At 43.9% G+C, this 20,904-nt stretch overlaps 1 protein-coding gene across 3 annotated transcripts in view; it reads left to right on the top strand.

The window, feature by feature from the left end:
- SCYL2 (SCY1 like pseudokinase 2) overlaps positions 1 to 20,904 on the top strand; it is a 1,725,360-nt gene that overhangs the window by 390,193 nt on the left and 1,314,263 nt on the right. For all 3 annotated transcript variants that reach the window (XM_044087896.1, XM_044087898.1, XM_044087897.1), the window contains exon 3: positions 2,295 to 2,452. In XM_044087896.1, the coding sequence (XP_043943831.1) occupies positions 2,295 to 2,452 (158 nt within the window). The remainder of the gene's footprint in view (positions 1 to 2,294; positions 2,453 to 20,904) is intronic.

The raw sequence follows: 20,904 nt of genomic DNA, 5'->3' as shown, positions 1-20,904 counted from the left end.
TGCGGGAATGGGGAACACACAATACCAGAGATAATTCTCTTTGTATCATGCCTTAAAGGCATGTTAAAGTTAATAGAAGCTAGTTTTGCAACACAAAAGGCATGAAGCAGGGGGAGAAGTAAACATCAGGGATACTGTATGTACTGTGGCCTAAAGACACTTAAAAAGTTTCAATCCCAGTAATTATTTTAAGATCAGAAAGCGTGATGGTGCTGTTTACTACTATTAAATATCAGGGTTACTATTAAAGTATTACCTGAATGTTTAAACAAAATTGAAGTAAATTGGAAGCCTTCATTATCAACTAAGACAATTGCAAGTTGAGAGCCATTATTAACTCCTCAAGCGATGTTGACATCCTACAGAAAGGCCTAACTGAGACCGACGACTGGTGTCAGAACCATGGTCTTAAGCTCAGTGCCAAAAAATGTGTCTTCATCCCCTTTGGGAAAAACCCAGTTCCCATGAACTACTACATCAGTGGTAGTCCACTGAACACAGCTGGCGTTATAAGAGATCTGGTAACACAGGTTGACAGCAACTTCTATTTTGCCCACCACACTGCTACTGTGGTCAAAAAGTCCTTCTGTGTGGCACATCTCATTGCTAAGGGTTTTGCATTCAGGAAGAAAGGGGTCATTGTCTCCCACTACTCTTCCCTCATTAGGCCAGCCATCAAGTACAATGCCCCATTTGGCATGTACCTCACTAGACACCTGCAACAACTGGAGAACCCGCAAAAGTACCTCACAAAGAGGATCGTAGGCCTTAAACACTTGTCCTATATGGACAGACTCAAATAAATTCCCAACTATTCTCTGTCTCATGTCGCCTACTTAGAGGTGATCTCTGCTTGACTTATAAAGCCATGTCTGACCAAGCTCTGTTAGAAATGCTACATCTAAAGAAATCCCAATCCCTCCGCACCACATGCTCCAGAGACCTCAACCTCATTACCACAATCAGAACATGCTGGATGGACAGGTTCATAAACCAGGGACTGCCCATGCTATGGTATAGACTTCCCATACATGTCAAACAGAGCACCTCACTGGCCCTCTTCAAGAAAAATCTTGATGAGTGGATGGGAAATAGAAAATTCACCCCGGGGATCACTCCAGTGGCTCTACTCGACAGATACACTGGAAACTAAGGTCAGGTGGCACGTTGTCATGGTAATCCTATGGGCTAGGCTTGTAAAGGCTCCAGGGCCATTAGCCTGGTACACACCTATGAACCCACTACAGTAGCTCATCAGGTAGTGTAGAAAGTTTTTTTTTTTATACCATGTAAGAAGTATGAAACTCTGATGTGTGGTATTATTAATTGATTGCAGTGCCCCATGACTTATAAGGGACAGGGCTGGTATAGGAGGCAACAGCAAGAGTGTCCTGTAAAATCAGGGACATTTGGGAGAGATGGGGATGTGTCCATCTGGGCATGTGACGAGAGACCTCGGGACAAAGTCAGGAACACTGGATGACTCCAGGGAGAATTTTTAACATAGTACTTCAACTCACTTAAAAAGTTAATAGAGCTAAAGATTTTCAGTTTATGAACAAGAAGAAGAATGAATCTCTGGCATTTTTGACTGTAAGTCCATGATTTGTAAGGACTGGGACAAAAATAAGAGACATCTGAGATGTTCTGTCAACTCAGGGGCAGGTAAGAGGCATGTTGGTGTGTGAGTGTGAGAGTTGAATGGGGGGGTGCCAGTGTCAGTGAGATGCATGGGCCACAAGTATTAGCTACTTCAGAAAAGTAAATAAGAGTATAAAAAGCAACAAGAACTTAAAAGTAAACCACCAGGATTGCAAATTCTCAGCAGCCAAGCACTTTATTATTGGTAAGCGATTTTGTCCTTCCCTTCATCAGAACCATTCTGAAGAACTCCAGGAAAAACAAAAGCACTTAACAACAGTAATAAAGTGTTTGGCTGGCTGCAGAGAATTTGCTATCCTGGTGGTTTACTTCAGGAAAGTGCTGATTAGCATTTGAGGTAATTAAGGGTGATTTAGAGACATGCATTTTAGCTCGTATTGAGGTGTTTCCTAGTAGCAGTTAACATGTCTCTGAATTGCAAATTCCTGAATCATTTAAACAGTCCATTTTGGCTGCAAAGTGAATCTACTCAAACATCCACATATAAAAGCTAAAACTTCCTGTCATATTAATGTAAAGAATAAAGATTTTGTTTACCTGCATGCAGAGTGATAATTTTGCAGGACTATTTCCTCTGAACTGTAACAGCTTTGTGACTGTGCATTAACCCAATTCTTTTTTTTCTGTTATAGGAAGTTGCTGTACTTGTGTTTGATAAAAAACTGGCAGATCGATTTCAGAAATTTGAGAAAGATCAGATTATTGACTCGCTGAAGCGAGGAGTTCAACAGCTCACACGATTACGCCATCCTCGACTGCTTACAGTCCAGCACCCTCTTGAGGAATCCAGGTAGTTGAATGTTTGTTAATAACAAATTGGTTGCATTTCAATAATCTATTGGTGTTTTTCCAAGTGTAAAGTTTGAAAGGGTGGTTTTAAGCAGAAATGGTTTAAATAGAAGGACTGTCCGCCATAGATGTTCATCATGTTACACTGTTGCAGTCATTACATTTGGGTAATCTGCTGGCAGGTTGCCCTCAGTCGGCCTGATTAACAAAGTCTTGGGTCCTGCTTCGGTTGCTGTCCCTTCTTCCATGACATCAGGTCATCAGGGATATAAAACATGCAGCCGATGCCATTGCATCAGTCTTTCTTGCCGCGCTGTGCCTGAAGCAGAAGCAGTTTGCAAGTGCCGGTCGGCCGACTCCTGAAATTTTCGTCTTCGGGTTTCAGAACCGAAGTCTTCAACTAAAAGCTAAGTACCCCGTTGGGGAAACTTTTTCTTGCTCCTTGCCGATGTCAGAAAAAGTTAATAATTGTATTACTTGTGGGAAGCAAATACCTCATAAGGATTTTCATTTGTACTGTATTCCTTGCCTAGGCCCCGACCACGACGTACCTTGCTGTCGGTTTTGTGCTTTATTTAATCAGCGCACTATCTGCCTTCGGTACATTTTTGCTTCTAAATATTTTGGTTCTCGGTTTAATTATCCAGAAATAACATTGGTTAGCCATCCGACTACCGGAATACCGAAAAAACACAAAGAAAAAGACATAGACGGGCCGTTGAGGTCCAAAACTGCCAACAATGCTTCTTCTAAGCCAGTCGCCAGTTTGCCAGTACTCAGTGAGGCGCTTTCACAGCCCCTGATATCCACTACGTCTGATTCGCAGGCCTCTACTGAGACCCATGAGTCTGGTATGCCGTGAGATGCTTCACATATGGAACCCGGGGATGTCTCTACCTTGGATGGGTTTGGAGCCACTGAGCAGGCACCGGCTTCTGAGGGTGTTTTCAGGTCTACAGACTTGCATATTAAACCAACTCCAACTTCAGTATTAAGGCCTAAATCTCGATCTATGTCTAAAAAAACTACGCCCAAGCCACATGTTCAAGCCCCTATGCCTAAAAAACAAATGATCAAAATGTATGAAGATTTAATTACTCTAATCAGGGGTAGTCAACCCCCCCCACCCTCCCAAGAGGCCTAGGATTGAACTTGACTATGAATCTTCTGAACAGGACTCTGTTTCTTCTGACTTTTCTAATGATCTGGATTTGTCCATACCTACTTATGAGGACTCTGATGCAGAGGATTCCATTCCCTCTGCTTCTACGCCTGAGGATTTCTCTTTTGGGGAAACTTTACATACCTTAAGGGAGCATTTCCACTGGGAAAGTCAGGATTTCTCTGAATCCAAAAAGAGGCTTAGGGATTTCCTCTTTCGTCCTCAGCATAGGCCTTTGGCTATACGTCCTGTACTCGACTTTGTTGATGATGTGTTCTCGGAATCCAGTATGGCCCTTGATTCCTTGCCTCCAGCCCCTAGCAAACCAGACCGATACTACAGGGTTCCTGAGTCCCACAAATTCCTTTTCAAAAATCCTGTTGCGGATCCTGAAACCATTTCTCAGGGGCCCAAGGGCATTAAGGCTTCTACTGCTAAAAATCCTACCCTTTCTGCTAGAGAATCCAGGGCGCTGGATAGATGGGGTAAAAAAGTTTATACTTCTGCAACCTTAGCAATCAGGGCTTTAAACTGTCAATTCCATATGCTAAAATATTAACAGCATACCTTGGAACTGCTTAAACAAAAAATGATGTTCATTTCTGATTGTGTGGAGAATAAAGATTTACAGGATTTATTACATTCAGCTGAACAAGTGGGCAAACAGACTTTGCAATTTGGTTTTGATTCTTTAGAGGCCTCTTGCAGGGCTGCTGTTACTGGATCTGTGCTTAGAAGGCATACTTGGCTTAAGGAGCAATCTCTGCCTGATCATGTTAAAGCAAAACTTTTGGATGCTCCTTTACAGCAGGACCACCTGTTTGGCAATAAGGCTGAAGTCCTAAAAAAGATGGAAGATAAAGCTAAATCTATGCAAACTGTGAAAGACTTCTTACAAGTACAACCCCTAGATTTAGTAGGCACTGGCCTACTATGAACTGGTCCTTTCCAGCTGCTTCCAGAACCACTCCAGCCAAAACCCAGACAGTCCAAAAGCACCAGGTTTCAGTCCCAAGGGACTTTCAGAACTAAGCAATGGGGTGCTTCCACTTCCAAATCTGGAAACAACAAGGCACCACCCTGTGGTAAAAAGTCTCAATGACTTCCCTTTAAAATTACCAAGCACTTACCTCTTAGCCACCCCTTTGGGGGGAAAACTGGTTCTTCATTCAAGAAATTGGCAACTTATAACCCAGGACAAATGGGTTTTAAATATTTTGTCCCAGGGATAAAGATTTCATTTCCACACGCTGCCAACTCCAAATGGGTGCCTAGACCTGCCCCCAAATCAGTGGGCAGAGGCTCAGAAACAAGTAGTTTCCCTCCTAAACATGGGGTCTATTCAACTAGTACCAGAAGAGGAAAAGGGACAAGGTTTCTATTCCAGACTTTTCCTAGTACCCAAAAAAGACAAATCATGGCGTCCAATCCTGGACCTGTCTACCCTAAACAACTTTCTGGACATTCCAGAATTCAAGATGCGGACTCTTCACCAGTTACTTCCTCTGCTAGGCAAGGATGCCTGGTTGGCAACTCTAGATTTAAGAGAGGCTTACCTGCATATCCCAATCAGGGAATCTTGCAGAGATACCTACGTTTCAAAGCAGGATGCATGCATTATCCATTCTCTGCACTGCCCTTTGGCTTGTCTACTGCGCCCAGGGTATTCACAAAGTGCCTGATTCCAGTAATTGCATTTTGCAGGCAAAGAAATATTCAGATATATCCATACCTGGACGATTGTCTAATTCAGGCAGAAAACCAGGCCATTCTTCTAACACATCTGGCGTTTGTAAAAAGAGTTCTAACCTGTCTAAGGTACACCATAAATGAAAATAAATCTCAACTGGTATCCTCTCAAAAAATTACATTCCTGGGTGCAAGCTTGAATACAACTGCCCAGATGACTTTCCTTATGCCAGAAAAGCAAATTCACTTGGTGACTTACTTCAAACAGGTGGCCACAAAAAAACCCTGCTATCTACAAGACAAATACTGCAAGCCTTTGGGTTCGTGGCCTCCTGCATTCTTCTAATTCCATATGCAAGACTGCATATGAGGAATCTTCAGTGGTACTTAAAAAGTTTATGGAGTCCGCATTGTCACAACCTGGAAACAATGATTTCTGTCATTGCCTGCATCTAGAGTTCCTATGGTGGGCAGAGGCCTGCCACCAAAACAGGGACTGCCATTCACACCACCCCCTGCCGCCCAAACCCTAGCTACAGATGCATCAGACTGTGCATGGGAGGAACTCATCTGGCAGGGAAGTGCATTCAGGGCAAATGGAGCCCAAATCAAATGCACCTTCATATCAATCAAAAAGAAATGCTAGCTGTACAGAATGCACTGACAGCCTTCAAAGACTACCTTCATCCAGGACAATTACTGATAAAGAGAGAACACCATGGTTATGTGGTACATAAACAAGCATGGGAGGGGTACACATTCCTACCCCCTCTGCAGACTAGCCATGGCATTGCGGAACACGGCCTTGAGCTACCAGGTACAACTACAAGCTCAATTCCTACCAGGAAAGCTGAATGTTCTGGCAGATGACCTAAGCAGAAATCTCATGGACCCACACGAATGGAAACTGGAACCACAGATTTTCAACATGTTGACATGCAAATGAGGGAGCCCAGACATAGATCTTTTTGCCTCGCCCCAGAACTACCAGTTGGACCAAATTTTCACAAGAACTCATCATAAAAAAGCCTGGAAAAGTGGATGCTCTGTCCTTCAGCTGGGAAAACCTATCAGTCTATGCCTTTCCCCCTCTGCCTCTGCTCTCCAAAGTTCTTCTAAAAGTCAAACAGGACAAACCCAAAATGATTTTGATTGCTCCAGACTGGCCTCGCCAACACTGGTACCCACTCCTGTGCAGTGTGTCACACATTTCATCGTGGCACCTGCCTCAGACACCTTTCCTACTGTCTCAGCAGGAGAACCAAATTCTGCACCCTCAGCTCCAAACATTGAATCTTGCAGCTTGGCTAATCATTTAAATTCTTTAAATTCTCGCTTAGCATCCCTCAGCAAACCTGTGATGGATGTCATTTTTGAGGTGAGAAGACCTAGTACTAGAAAATCTTATGCTGACAAATGGAGAAGATTCTGTGCCTGGAATCGATCTCAAGGGATGAGCACAACAGTGCCCAATTTACATCATATTTTGCATTACTTAACTGAGATGCTTCACAAGGCCCTGTCTTTTTCTTCCATAGAAATCCATGCCTCAGCCATTTCAGCTCATTACAACACAGAACCCCCCTTTTCTCTCATCCTCTGCTAAAGCAGTATCTCTGAGGGGCAAAAAAACTTGAGACCACCCAGGAGAGCTCCAACCCCTGCCTGGGACCTTAACTTTGTATTGGAAAAACTCACTGTACCTCCTCTCGAGCCAGCTGCTACTGCAGACTTAAATTTTCTTTCCTGGAAAACAGCTTTCCTTTTAGCAGTCACTTCAGCTAGAAGGATTTTTGAATTACAGGCCCTTATGGCAGAGGAGCCTTTCATCATCTTTCATGCGGACAGGGTGTCACTCAGGACCAATCCATCATTCATGCCCAAGGTGTTGTCCAGTGTGGCTCTTAATCAGTCCATTCATTTGCCAAATTTCTTTCCCAATCCACAGAACAAGGGAGAGCGGATTCTGCATTCATTGGATGTACACCGACAACTTAGATTCTGCTTGGACAGGACTAAATCTCGAAGAAAATCTGAACAACTGCTGGTAGCATTTGCTGCAGGGGCAGAGGGGAAGGCTGTTTCAAAGCAAACCATTTCTAAATGGATAAGCCATTGTATTCATTTCTGTTATAAGCATCATGGAAAAGCCATCCCCCAGGGGATCAGATCTCATTCCACCAGGGCTGCATCTACTTCAACAGCCTTTCTCAGAGGTGTTCCTACCAGGGATATTCTAGAAGCTGCTACCTGCAGTTCATTTTATACTTTCACCAAGCATTATCACTTACCAATTTTCTCTAAATCCAGAGCTGATTTTGCCACTGCTGTTTTGCAGTGCCTTATAGCTGGTCCTAATGCTGTATAAATCCATCCTCTCAACCATAGCTTTGGGAATCTACCCAAATGTAATGACTGCAGCAGTGAAACACGATGAACATAGTACAGTTGTGTACACTTACCATAAATGTAGATGTTCGAGTGTATTCACTGTTGCAGTCCTGGTTACCCTCCCTTCAGCCCTGTTTTTTTTCTGACTATACCTCTACTTTCTTTTACTATGTTTAAAAGCCTTTTTGGTGTATTTGCTTTTGGTTGGAGGTATATTTTTGTGTTTTTATATATATTTTGCTCCCCATTTGGGAGCCATCTGGGGCAAGAAAAACTGATGTAATGGCCTTGTCTGCATGTTTTATACCCCTGACGACCTGACATCATGGAGGAAGGGACAGCAACCGATGCAGGACCCAGGACTTTGTTAATCAGGCTGAGGGCAACCTGCCAGCAGATTACCCAAATGTAATGACTGCAACAGTGAATACACTCGAATATCTACATTTATGGTAAGTGTGCACAACTGTACTTTCCTATGTTATATTCTTTCTCCAGGAATCATGATTTGGCAGGTTTTCCAGCAAAATCCCATGTCTAGTGATGTCTTTGTACTTTGCTTGTGTGTGTCATAATATAATGCAAGGGCTGCTCAAACTTACATTTTCCTGAAGCCCATCAGTCCACCCATAGTTTTTGTTTATTTCTTGACACTCACATTGTTTGGATCTTGGTTCTTTGTGTCATGAGTGTAGTCCTACATGCCAGAGATATATGCATCAAAATAAGTGTCTTTGCCATCAGATCACTAGCTGATCCACACTGTCATTGAAGTGTCTTTGGGAAGAACTTAACGCTGTTAACTGCCTTAAGTCCCAAAGATTTATCCAGACTGTTCAACAATGAACACAATGAAAAATATGTTAGGCAGTTTCTTGAAGTTGGGAGCAGACAAAGTCTCTATGTGGAGAAATGTATGTGTGTGTGTGTGTGTGTGTGGGGGGGTCTTTCTTACAGGTCCATGCACATATTAGAAAATTGCTGAAAGGATAAGTACTGAGAGGCCAGGTCTAGCCCTGAACTTCTTTGAAGGAAATCTGCAGTACCCAGCAGCTGCTGAGCTTGCCGTCAAGTATTGAAAGCTTGGCCTCAAACTGGTTCTTTGTATTAGTTGAAGGCTTTGGGGGTGAGGAAGGCACACTTTCATCTCCCATGTGTGTTGTGTGTGTGTCTGTATGTTGGGAGGGGTACATCCCAAGATTCTTGTACTATACTGTCTCATGGAGATGTCTGGTGCTGTTACTCAGTCAAGCTTTATCTTGAATCACTACCTTAAGTCATCTAGTGAGAAATTAATGATACTCTGGGTGGAGATTTTTTTTCTGGTTCCTGTCTGCAGGTCTGTATGGGAAAGCAAAACTCTGTTAAGTATTGTCCATCTGGTTGTACAGTGGTGGAACCTTAAGACTTTGATGTCAAGCATTTGTTTGCCTGGAGAGGGTTTGAGGTTTGCATGTAGTATTGCATTATTTTGTCTTAGCTGTCAGACCTAGTCTATGGCTGATGTGCATACAGGTACCACTTTCTGATCTTTCTTTGCCTACTGCTCTTGTGTCACGTGCCTACCTTTGTATGAACTCATACCCACAAATAATGTAATCTGTGGTATTCCTTTGCACCTCCAAGATCAGATCCACTGTGGATTTGGAACCTCCCAGTGTCAACGTCTTTGAGAGGTGCAGGTCTGATGAAACCATGTCTGTTTCTATTTTTCCTATGAATTACATCTTGTTTGAGGATGCTATCAAGCTAAACTTAATTAAGGAGTTTATAAGCAAGCACTGTTAAAATAACTGAAGCAATTGCATTTGTAAAACAGTGTAACAACAAAATGCACAGCATGAAATTATTAATAATAATAATGAACATTTTTTAAAGCATATCAGAGTAATTTATATGATGGAGTAAAAAGGTGCATGGTAAGGGACCTTTTAGAATCAACCAATATGGGATAATTTCTCGCCCACCAGAGGAGGAGGTTCTAGAGTTCTGGTGCCTAATGACAAAAGCAATGAGCACTTGATGTTTCCAGACGGACTCTTGGAATCCTCAGCCACAAGGAATAGAAATGTAGGTACCTAGCAGGATGTTGAAAAGCTAGAAGTTCCTTCCAGTACAGAGGATCCAAATTCATTTATGGCTAAATACACGAAAACTAGGTACATTAGGACTTTCTCTTAGACTCCTGAAGAACAGTTTGTAATGGCTTTCTGAACCTCGCAGCTTCCCCAGAAGTACCTAATAAATTTTCTGGGGAGGAAACCTGAGGAGCCCTGAATTCACTCGCCCCTGGAGGTAATCCTTAGGGATGCTATCACAGTAGCTTGCATGTTCCCTGATTCTGCCTTATATGACGAGATAAGATCATTGCCATTTACAGACTATCATTAGAGTGGGCAGATTACCTTACTAGGCGCCCCACTGCTCACTTTTGCGTAATCTCTTCAGTCCATTGCTGCTGCCAGTAACCACAGCATTTCTTACCACCTTGCTTTCAGGCAAGGACTAGAGCTTTTGACATGTATAGCAAGAGGGTGTACTCCTCTGTAATGTGGAGGCTTAGGGTGTTCATCAGTTCATTACACTTGTCCAGTGCATGATGCATCTGTTGAGGAAAGGCAGTAGAGAAGCTTGAGGACTTCCTAGACTCCTGGCTCCTGCATGACGTTTATGTGACTTTATCAATGCTTCTTTGGTTGGGCACCATATGTCTTTATTGTGATTTTGTTGTACTGGTGCATTGATTGAGATGGCAGATGTGAATGAGTGCCTGCACAGGATGAAATGACTGAGACTGCCTTCCCTCAGTGATGAATCTTGGGATTTAAGATATTGGATACCTGTTTTATGTGGGACAGCTGTTTGGCAAACCTGACCAGAACCTTGTTTGAAGAGGAAGCAGGCATTTGCCTCTGTGGAAAGCGTATAGAGTCTACCTTTTACAACTTCTGCCCCATCCTCTGTGAGGACTGGCCAACACCAGGAAAAGAAGAGATCTCTTTTTCATTTAAGTAAGGCTGTTATACAAAACATAGTCTTGTATACTCTCCGCAATCCTAAATTGAGGGGTTTGGTGGTTGTTAGTTCATCCCAACTTGTAGGACCATCACATCTGTCCACTGGATTCTAAATTTCATCATGTTTGAACATGTTTTGGAGTTCACAGGTCCATCCCAATAAAAACCTTCATTGGAACATTAGTCCTTGTCAGCAAAGCTATGTAAATGTAAGATCTCACTTCTTAGAGAGGCCATACTTGCTCTGTCGGTACAGGGCAAACAACAAGGTTTTTATTGCTGGTATTTCTTTGTTATAAATAGAGAGGGTCAGTATTCCGGACCTCAACCGCAACTTAAACCAAAATGTGCTTTATATTTACTTCCATGTAGTTGCTATGCAGGAAATCATGCTGTTACCCTTGCATACCTGGATATGATGGATGCTATTTTCCCATCAGTATTTGGGGTTTACTCAGTAAACGCCTCTGGTTCCCTGAGAGTGGATATCACTTCTGTATCACAGTATTGCCATCTGAGCTTGTCTCAGCATCCAAGGTCTTCATTAAAGTGTTAGTCATGATGGCCAAATCCTTGGAGGGGAAGGGTCTCTTGATTTTCCTTTACAAGCTAACACCTGGAAGTGACATTTCTTTGGGTACTCCTGTAGATGCACTCTCTGGGAATCTCCTTAAACTAGAAAAAAAGTCCTCCTTGATCATGGCTCATTGTAAGCCCTTTATAGGGGGAGTTGGACACAATCCACACTTGTTCTTGCTGGCTGCTAGGGCCAACAAATCATATTTTTTGCCTTCTGGATTACAACTTGATGCAGGTCGAAGGTCAAGACACTTCTATGCCTTCTGGGATTGACAGTAGCCATGATTTTCATGGTGCTATTTAAACTCCTATGAATGTGGTGGTCTTGTTGTAGATGGTGAGATGTCAGTGGCTTTAGAATCGCCAAAAGTTGATAGGCCTTCTGCTGGTACCTAAGATCTGTCTGAAGAAGTTGGAGTGGTAGGCAAAACCAATCGATCTGAAGATGGGCCTTATGTTTCTGAAACCATACATCATTAAAATGTATAGCAGATTTGCTTTGTTTGAGGGCCAGGAGGCCCATCTAGGCTCCTACACAGTGCAGGGAATGCGATTCTTTCCTTGAGAGAGAGCTCCACTTCAACCTGTTCAGAAAATTGCTGATGACCCTGAAAACCATTATGAAGCTCCTACAGCCTGTGCTTCATTGGTCAGACAGCCCATCATTTGTTATATAAACTAGCAGGGGGGGTATAATGTGATGTTATGTGATCCTATCTCACCTACATTCTGACTGATGGGTTCGGAGCCGATCCCTCGGCTCCGACTCGGCACGCTTATGCTATAGAGCGAGGCCTCTAATTGGCTGAGCTATCTTTATCCCAGGATGCACCACCACTAATCCCCCAGATCTCGTTTGCCGCTTACAGAGCTTGGACGTGGTCTCAACATTGGCTGGGCTAAGTACTATATATTAGGCTTTTTTCCTGTCAGTATTTGCTTCATTTAAACCCAAAAGCTGTTTTAACGGCTATTCTTTGTGTACGAGTGTTTTCTAGCAGTTTGATTGAAATTTTCGTATATTTTCCTGTCAGAGAAGGTTCCGTTTAAGTTGAGGGGCCTTTCCCTGTGGTTACTACTACTTTAGTGGTTGTGTGTGGGTCAAGTACCCGTTTGAGTTAGAGGGTCTTGACCCTCCCTTTTTTCCCTTTTTCTCTTTCTCACAAGCTTGTGTGTATGTAAAAAAAAAAAAAAAAAAAAAAAAGTTCTTTAGTTTAAATATCTTCTGAGTTAGTGCATACATATTTTGTTCCTGTGTGTCAAACCCTTAAGTTTACTGTTGTCTGTTTTTTTTGTAGGATTATGTCTAAAGAGAACATAAACCCTCCGGGTTTAAAAAGTGCACGAGGTGTGGCTTCAAAATGTCCATAACGGACGACCACTCCTCGTGCGTCTATTGTCTTGGCGCTAAACATCTGCAGGAATCGTGCAGTGTATGCCATGCGTTTTCCTCCAGAGTCCTCCAGGAGAGGAAAAACAAATTAATCCTCAAAGGATTAATCAAGCCTTCCTTCGAGGAGGCTTTATCTTCCTCTCTGTCTCCTTCTAAAAAGAGGAAAGCGCCGGCTCCGACCAGTCAGTCGGAACCGACGGCTAAGAAAACTAAGCAGACTTCTCCATCGGCTCCACGGACTTTGGAGCCGAGGTCGGAACGGTCTGCCTCGATGCCTCCAGCCTCGACCCCTCTGGTTTCAGAGCCGAGGTCTGGGGCATCGAGAGGCGGGTCACCCTCATCGGCTCCACTGATAACGGAGCCGATAAGGGTCATCGGCTCAGACACTTCCCCCTCGGAGCCGAAGTCCTTATCGGCACAGAGGGAAATTTCCTTGAAGGTTTCCTCGGAGCCGATAATTGTTGAGTCTTTTCGGAGCCGGTCCCCGAGCCCTTCGGAGCCGATGGAGAAGTCGGTTCAGGCCCGATCGATATCCTCGAGATCATCTAAGATGTCTGATTCGGACATCGACAGGGTGCTCCTTCGACTCTTCCAGTCTCCGGTGTTCCAAAAGATGGTTTCGGCTCCAGCCCATTTGGCTTCGGAGCCGATGGTCCACTCCCCTACTGTACTTCCTCCTCCAACAGCTTCGGCACCGTTGGAGCAGGTGCTGGTGGAACCAGTGGAGGTGTTAGGGTCAGGCCCGACCCTTACTCCGGCTCTTGGGTCGGAGTTCAGTGTGCGGACTTCTTCCTTCGGCCCTGGGGGGGGGGGGCTTCGGGATTGATGCTTTCGGTCCCGAGTCTCCCTCTTGGAGCGTCGGCGGCGGGAGTACCATCCACTGTCATGGCCACGGAGGGGGGACCCTCCCAGGATTCTGGTGGTCCCGCCTTCAGGGCTATGAGGAGTGCTTTAGCCAAATCTTCATTGGCTACCTCCACAGTTTCCCCAGCTCCTTCCCTACATTTGGAGACTGGGTCGTTGGCAGTCCCCCTGTCCGTAGACAGCGGAGCCCCTGGGCCTCAGGTTACCCCCGCTGGGGTTTCTCCCCCTCCTGGAGGTCCTTCTGAAGCCTCGTCCAAAGAACCTCCCAGGAAGAGAACGTGCAAGAGGGAGCACGTTGACTCCCCTGACGAGTCTTTGACATCTGACACCGATCTCGATGATGCAGAGGGGTCCCCCAAGTCGTCCTCGGATGATGTCTCCTTTGCAGACATCCTGGAAGCCCTAAAACAACGAGGCGGCTGGCAGTCCAAACCTCCCTCTGCTGATGAGTCGGTGTTCCTGAAGGCCTTCGGGGCTCAGCCCTCCGCCTCCTGGGTGTCTCCACCCTTCGAGCTCTTGGATTTGATCTGTCGAAGGGAGTGGGAACACCCAGACTCTGTGGAACCAGTGCCCGCTCGTCCAAACAAATTTCTCTCGGCGCCCCCGGACAGAGAGTTCCTTACAAAAGGTGTGGCTGTGGATGCTATGGTGGTGGCATCTGCTACCCAGCAAGATGTAGCAGAGGCTTCTACGTCCATCCATCCTCCTAATAAGGAGTCTAGGAGCTTGGATCGGTACGATAAGCGCACCCTTAGTTCAGCGGCCTTTACTCTGAGGTCTTTGAACTACCTGACGCACTTTACGAGATTTCAGAGGGATCTGATTAAGGAGCTATCCGATACCCTCTTAGGTAACCTGCCTGAGGAGCTGGCCCAGACGGTTGGATCTCAGCTGGCTACAATGTCGTCTATTTCAAACTCGTCCATGAGGCTCATTTCATATGCGGCCGAAGGGGCGAGTAGAGCGGCGGGTACAGGCATTGCTCTACGGAGACAAGCCTGGCTCCGCCTGTGTCATTTCGCGGAGGCCTTCAAGTGTTCATTTGCCGATGCCCCCTTTGATGGGTCCTCCCTGTTTGGGCCCAAGGTAAAAGACACACTTAGAGGGTAAGACTCTGACTGCCGTAGGGGCACGATTTTCCACTCCCTTTCGGCCTTATCCCAAGGCAAAAAGAGGAGGGAAGATGTGGTTCCGCAGATCTCAGAAGTCTTACCCCTCTCAGCAGGAAGGTTCCCCCTCCAGAGGCAGAGGAGGGGGAAATTCATCAGGAAGACGCCGTCCCAGAGGCGGCAGAGGCCCTCGCAACACTGGAGACCGCGAGTCCTTTCGTGGCTCTTCAGCTTTTCATAGTCCCTGAGGGATTGCCCGACTGTGCGGCTCCGGAGCCAGTCGGGGGTCGTTTTTCGAAGCACCTGAAGGCCTGGGAAGGGATCACTCAGGACCGATGGGTGCTTCGAATTATCGCCGGAGGTTACTCCATCCCATTCTGTTGTCCCCCCCCACCCTCAGTCCAAAAAAATCCCGGACCCGCCACCCAGTCAACGGGATACCGCAGCCTCAGAATTTTCAAAGCTGCTGCAAAAAGGAGTCATCCAACCGGTCCCCGCAGACCAGATCGGATTAGGGACTTACTCAAGATTCTTTTGGTGCCAAAAGACCGGGGACTTGAGGCCCATTTTGGACCTAAGCAACCTAAACCGTTCAGTCAAGAAGTCCAAGTTCCGAATGGTCACTTTACAAACCATTCTCCCATTGTTGGAGAAAGGTGTTTGGATGTGCTCCATAGACCTCAAGGACGCGTATTATCATATCAGAATACATCAAACGTCCAGGAGACACTTGCGCTTCAGCCTAGGAGGCAGTCATTTTCAGTTCCGTGCGCTGCCCTTTGGTCTCACCACAGCCCCCAGGGTGTTCACCAAATGCTTGGCAGTAGTGACTGCTCACCTGAGAAGTCTATGATTCCAGGTGTTTCCGTACCTAGACGACTGGCTCCTAACTGCCACCTCCAAGCATCTACTTCTACGGAGCCTGCAAGCCACAATATCACTGGGCAATTCCCTTGGAATCACCTTCAATTGGCCAAAGTCTGTATTGCGGCCATCTCAAAGAATAAGATTCATAGGGGTAGAGATAGATTCAAACCAGATGCGGGTCTATCTACCTGCAGACAGAATTCAGACCATTCAAAATCAGGTTCGAGCCTTACTCCCCAGGTCCAAAGCCCCAGCCAGAATGGTCCTACAGCTATTGGGATCGATGTCTGCCACAGTTCTGCTAGTTCCCATTGGCAAGGTTACACATGAGAATCCTCCAGTGGCTTCTTTCAACTCAGTGGTCCTTTCAGGAACTCCCTGTCAATCATCTCATATGGATCACAGAATCTTGCAAACGGGACCTTCGCTGGTGGCTAGTGTCCTCCAATTTGGATCAGGGACGACCCTTTGTTCTTCCTCCTCCGGCGGCCAGTTTGACCACGGACGCCTCCCAGATGGGGTGGGGGGGGGGCATTCCCTGGGCAGGTCAGTCCAAGGCAAATGGCACCCGAAAGAGGCCCTTCTCCACATCAACATCCTAGAAATGAGGGCAGTACTCCTGTCCCTTCAAGCCCTTCACGATTACCTCCCTCAGGGAGTAATTGCTGTTCACTCAGACAACATGTCAGTTGTCTGGTACCTGAACAAACAGGGAGGGACCAAATCCTATCCACTTTGCAGAGAAGCGATGAGAGTTTGGGAATGGGCAGTCTCGACCAAACGCTTTCTAGTGGCTACTCACATACCGGGCAAGTCCAATGTCATAGCCGACAGGTTGAGCAGAACCATCCTCTCTCCTCACGAATGGTCTCTGAATATGACAGTTACAAGGCAAATTTTCAGCGAATGGGGAGTTCCATGTTGCGACCTCTTCGCGACTCCTCTGAATGAGAAGTGCAAAGAATTTTTCTCCCTAAACCCGGCTCCGGGGAAGAGCCCCATGGACGCATTAGTCCATCCTTGGCCCACCGGCCTCCTTTATGCCTTCCCTCCAGTTCCTCTCCTCCCCAGGGTGATTCAAAAGGCATCTCTCTTAGGGAGCACGATGATCTTAATTGCTCCTTACTGGCCTCGTCAAGTGTGGTTTCCCTATCTTCGGAAGCATGCTCTGGAAGGTCCATGGTTCCTGGACCAGGTCCCAGACCTACTGATTCATCAGTCGGGACTACTACACCAGTCCCTACACACCTTAAAATTGACGGCCTGGCTCCTCCTCTTCCGACGATAGTCAGGAGACATGCACTGGATCCAGATGTGGTGCACATATTATCTTCAGCCCACAAGTCTGCTACGAAGAAACTGTATTGTATTCTAGCAAATGGAAAAGGTTTGCTATTTGGGCTCAACTCCGGCGCCTGGACCCCATTTCTACTCCGGTGGCAGAAGTACTCAAATTCCTGACCTCTCTTTTCAATCAAGGCTCTTCAGTTTCTACCATCAAAGTACAATTGGCAGCGATTTCTAATTTTCATGAATCCATAGACCCACCTTTAATGAGCAACAGGCTGTGTAAGACTTTCTTGAAAGGTGCTGCTGTATTAAGACCTCCGATTTCTCATCCTGCACCTCCATGGGATCTCGATATAGTATTACGTGCCTTGACTTTTTTTCCCTTTGAACCGGCAGCTACCTGTGATCTAAAGTTTCTATCATGGAAGACAGCCTTTCTAGTGGCGATTACTTCAGCCAGAAGGGTTTCAGAACTTCAAGCTTTGTCAGTGAAACCCCCGTACTTGGTTTTTCATACAGACAGGGTGTCCCTCAGACCAAATCCTTCTTTTGTTCCTAAAGTCTGTTCTACTTTATGAACAGTCAAAACAGAAAAACAAACCTCCCAGTAGAGTGAAGCACTCCCGTATCGATGAACCAACAAATGTGAAAAACAAATTCAGGAGTGCACCAATGCTGATTCCAAAAAGTTCACCAAGAAGCTTGAAATAAAATCCTTTATTACAACGAAATTCCTAGGACAATAGTAAGCGCTTTCACGTTTGATAACGCTTCATCAGACTTTGATAACATACTAGTGGAATTCAAAAGTTTTATAGCCTGATGTCACGCCCATCACTAATTAATTGCAAATTAGCGTATCTTAGCAACAGTTGAAAAAATGGTTAAAAAACACAATGTATATGCTAAATTGCAATTCATAAGCATCTAATGAATAGCAGGACATTAATAAATTAACAGAGCATAATATAAAACAAATGAATGTGTAAATAAAAATACATTTAATGTTTAAAAGACCTAGCTGCTAAAAATGGTTTTAAACTAATTCTTTCATTCAACCCATACTGATGTGCCTGCAATCTCAAAATCCATTTGCCCTCTACTTCCTCTGTACGATTTTTTATGTTACCTAACCTACTCGTCCTTTTGACTACTTCTAAAACCCTAAACTTAAAGTGATGTTGGGAACCATTATCTATTACATGTTTAGCTAGCGCATTGGTCGTGTTCTCCTTATTGATTGCATAAATATGTTCCCTTATCCGCTCTCGTAGGGTTCTGTTCGTTTTGCCTACGTAATATTTCTGGCATATTACACATTGCGCTAGATATATCAAATCCCTTGTTTTACAATCTGCATAAAATGAAAACGTGTAAATACGACCTGAGTGCGGATGTCTAAATGTTTTGTCTTCTGCTATATATATGCATTGATTACATGATCGGCAAGGAAATGTTCCTTTCCTTTGTGAGGCCTTATCATGCGAAGTGGTCTTCTCATAACATAGAAGTCTTTTGAGAGATTTCATATTCTTGTAGGCTATTCTAGGTCTATCTTCCACTAAAGAATTAATTCTGTCATCCATTTGTAGGAATTTCCAATTTTTGGTAATAATTTTATTAATCTGGTTATTCCTATTGGTATATGGAATGACAAGCCTCTGTGTCTGTGGACGAGTCTTTTTCAGTGCCTTGGGATCTGTAACAGATCCCCCACAGAAAAAGCTCCTACCCTTCCCAGTCCTAAGATCAGTGTTCATTTGTAGGGTGGTTTGTATATTTCCTCTATTATAACCCCTATGTACAAATTCACTTTGTCCTGATGTTTAACAAAAATCGCATCGTCTGTTGTAAGCTTTGATGCTCTAATTATTTGATTCGATACAATATTTGAATGGACATGTTTCGGATGCATGCTGGTACGATGTAAGAAGCCATTTCTCCAGCAGGTTTTCCTAAATAATTCAGTATGTAACCCATTTGACTCCTTTGATACTCTGACATCCAAGAATTCAATACTAGTATTTGAACTCCCACATTCAAATTCGAGAAAATGTGTGGTCCCATTCAGGTATCTAGTAAACTCTCCTAGTTGCAACTCATTGCCTCCCCATACAACAAAAATATCGTCGACAAAACGAGCATAAAATAATACATATTCATGAAATAGTGTGTTGGTAAAAACATACAAGTCCTCCCAATAGGCTAATACTAAATTGGCGTAGGAGTTTGCGCATGGGGTCCCCATCGCTACCCCCTTCTTTTGTAAAAAATATTTATCATCATAACACATAACATTGTTTTCTAAAACAAGTTCAAGTAGCATCATCCATTTGATTACATTGTTGTTACTGATGCCATTTCTCAACAAAAAAAGCCTAACTAAGTCCACGCCAGTGGTGTTTGGAATACTCGTAAACAATGACTTTACGTCAAAAGTTACTAAAATGTCATCCTTCCTTATATTCCTTTGAGTGTTGGTTGCAGCCAAATTCTCCAAAAAATGTTGGGTGTCACGTAATATGTATTTAGTATTGGTAACAATTGGTTTAAATTGCTTGTCGAGATATATCGATATCGATTCAGTCAACCAACCTTTGCTGGACACTATGGGTCTCAATGGAGGATCTTTCATCCCTTTGTGTATTTTGGGCAAGCCTCTAAAGGTAGGTATGGTGGGAGTCTCTATAAGAAAATATCTATAGAGATCTGCTTCAATAATATTACTTAACAGCATGTCATAAAGAAGACTATGCACTTTCGTTATCAAAGTATTTAAGGAACCCACTGTTAATAGACAATAAGTGTCAGCTTCTGTCAACATATTTTCAATTTTACACTTATAAGCTTCTCTGTCCATGACAACTATGGCTCCACCTTTGTCAGCTTGTCTAATCACAATGGTGTTGTTATTTTGTAGACTGGTGATGGCTAACCTTTCTTCTCTAGTCATATTAATAAATTCTGACTTAAATTCATCACTATTGTACAATTCCAAAAGATCGTGCTCACAGGCACGCTCAAAAATGTCTAGCAAGGGATGTATGGGTGGCATATATATTGATGGCTTCCTAAAAGTATTCATCGATGTGGTATTATTAATTTGCTCACAATCATTGCCATACATTAGTTTGAGTGCTATGTTCCTAGTGAACATTTTAATATCCAAGATTAAATCATTATACCTTCGGGTTTTTCCGATGTAACTGACCATCAATATATATGCCACCCATACATCCCTTGCTAGACATTTTTGAGCGTGCCTGTGAGCACGATCTTTTGGAATTGTACAATAGTGATGAATTTAAGTCAGCGTTTAAGTCAGAGTTTATTAATATGACTAGAGGAGAAAGGTTAGCCATCACCAGTCTACAAAATAACAACACCATTGTGATTAGACAAGCTGACAAAGGTGGAGCCATAGTTGTCAAATCCCTTGTTTTACAATCTGAGAAGCTTATAAGTGTAAAATTGAAAATATGTTGACAGAAGCTGACACTTATTGTCTATTAACAGTGGGTTCCTTAAATACTTTGATAACGAAAGTGCATAGTCTTCTTTATGACATGCTGTTAAGTAATATTATTGAAGCAGATCTCTATAGATATTTTCTTATAGAGACTCCCACCATACCTACCTTTAGAGGCTTGCCCAAAATACACAAAGGGATGAAAGATCCTCCATTGAGACCCATAGTGTCCAGCAAAGGTTGGTTGACTGAATTGATATCGATATATCTCGACAAGCAATTTAAACCAATTGTTACCAGTACTAAATACATATTACGTGACACCCAACATTTTTTGGAGAATTTGGCTGCAACCAACACTCAAAGGAATATAAGGAAGGATGACATTTCAGTAACTTTTGACGTAAAGTCTTTGTTTACGAGTATTCCAAACACCATTGGCGTGGACTTTGTTAGGCTTTTTTTGTTGAGAAATGGCATCAGTAACAACAATGTAATCAAATGGATGATGCTACTTGAACTTGTTTTAGAAAACAATGTTATGTGTTATGATGATAAATATTTTTTACAAAAGAAGGGGGTAGCGATGGGGACCCCATGCGCAAACTCCTACGCCAATTTAG

This window comes from Protopterus annectens, chromosome 11.part0 (assembly GCF_019279795.1).
Source record: "Protopterus annectens isolate FY-2018-M chromosome 11.part0, PAN1.0, whole genome shotgun sequence".
Lineage (NCBI taxonomy): Eukaryota > Metazoa > Chordata > Ceratodontiformes > Protopteridae > Protopterus > Protopterus annectens.
The sequence above is the reverse complement of the archived record's forward strand: the minus strand, read 5'-3'. Positions and strand labels throughout refer to the sequence as shown.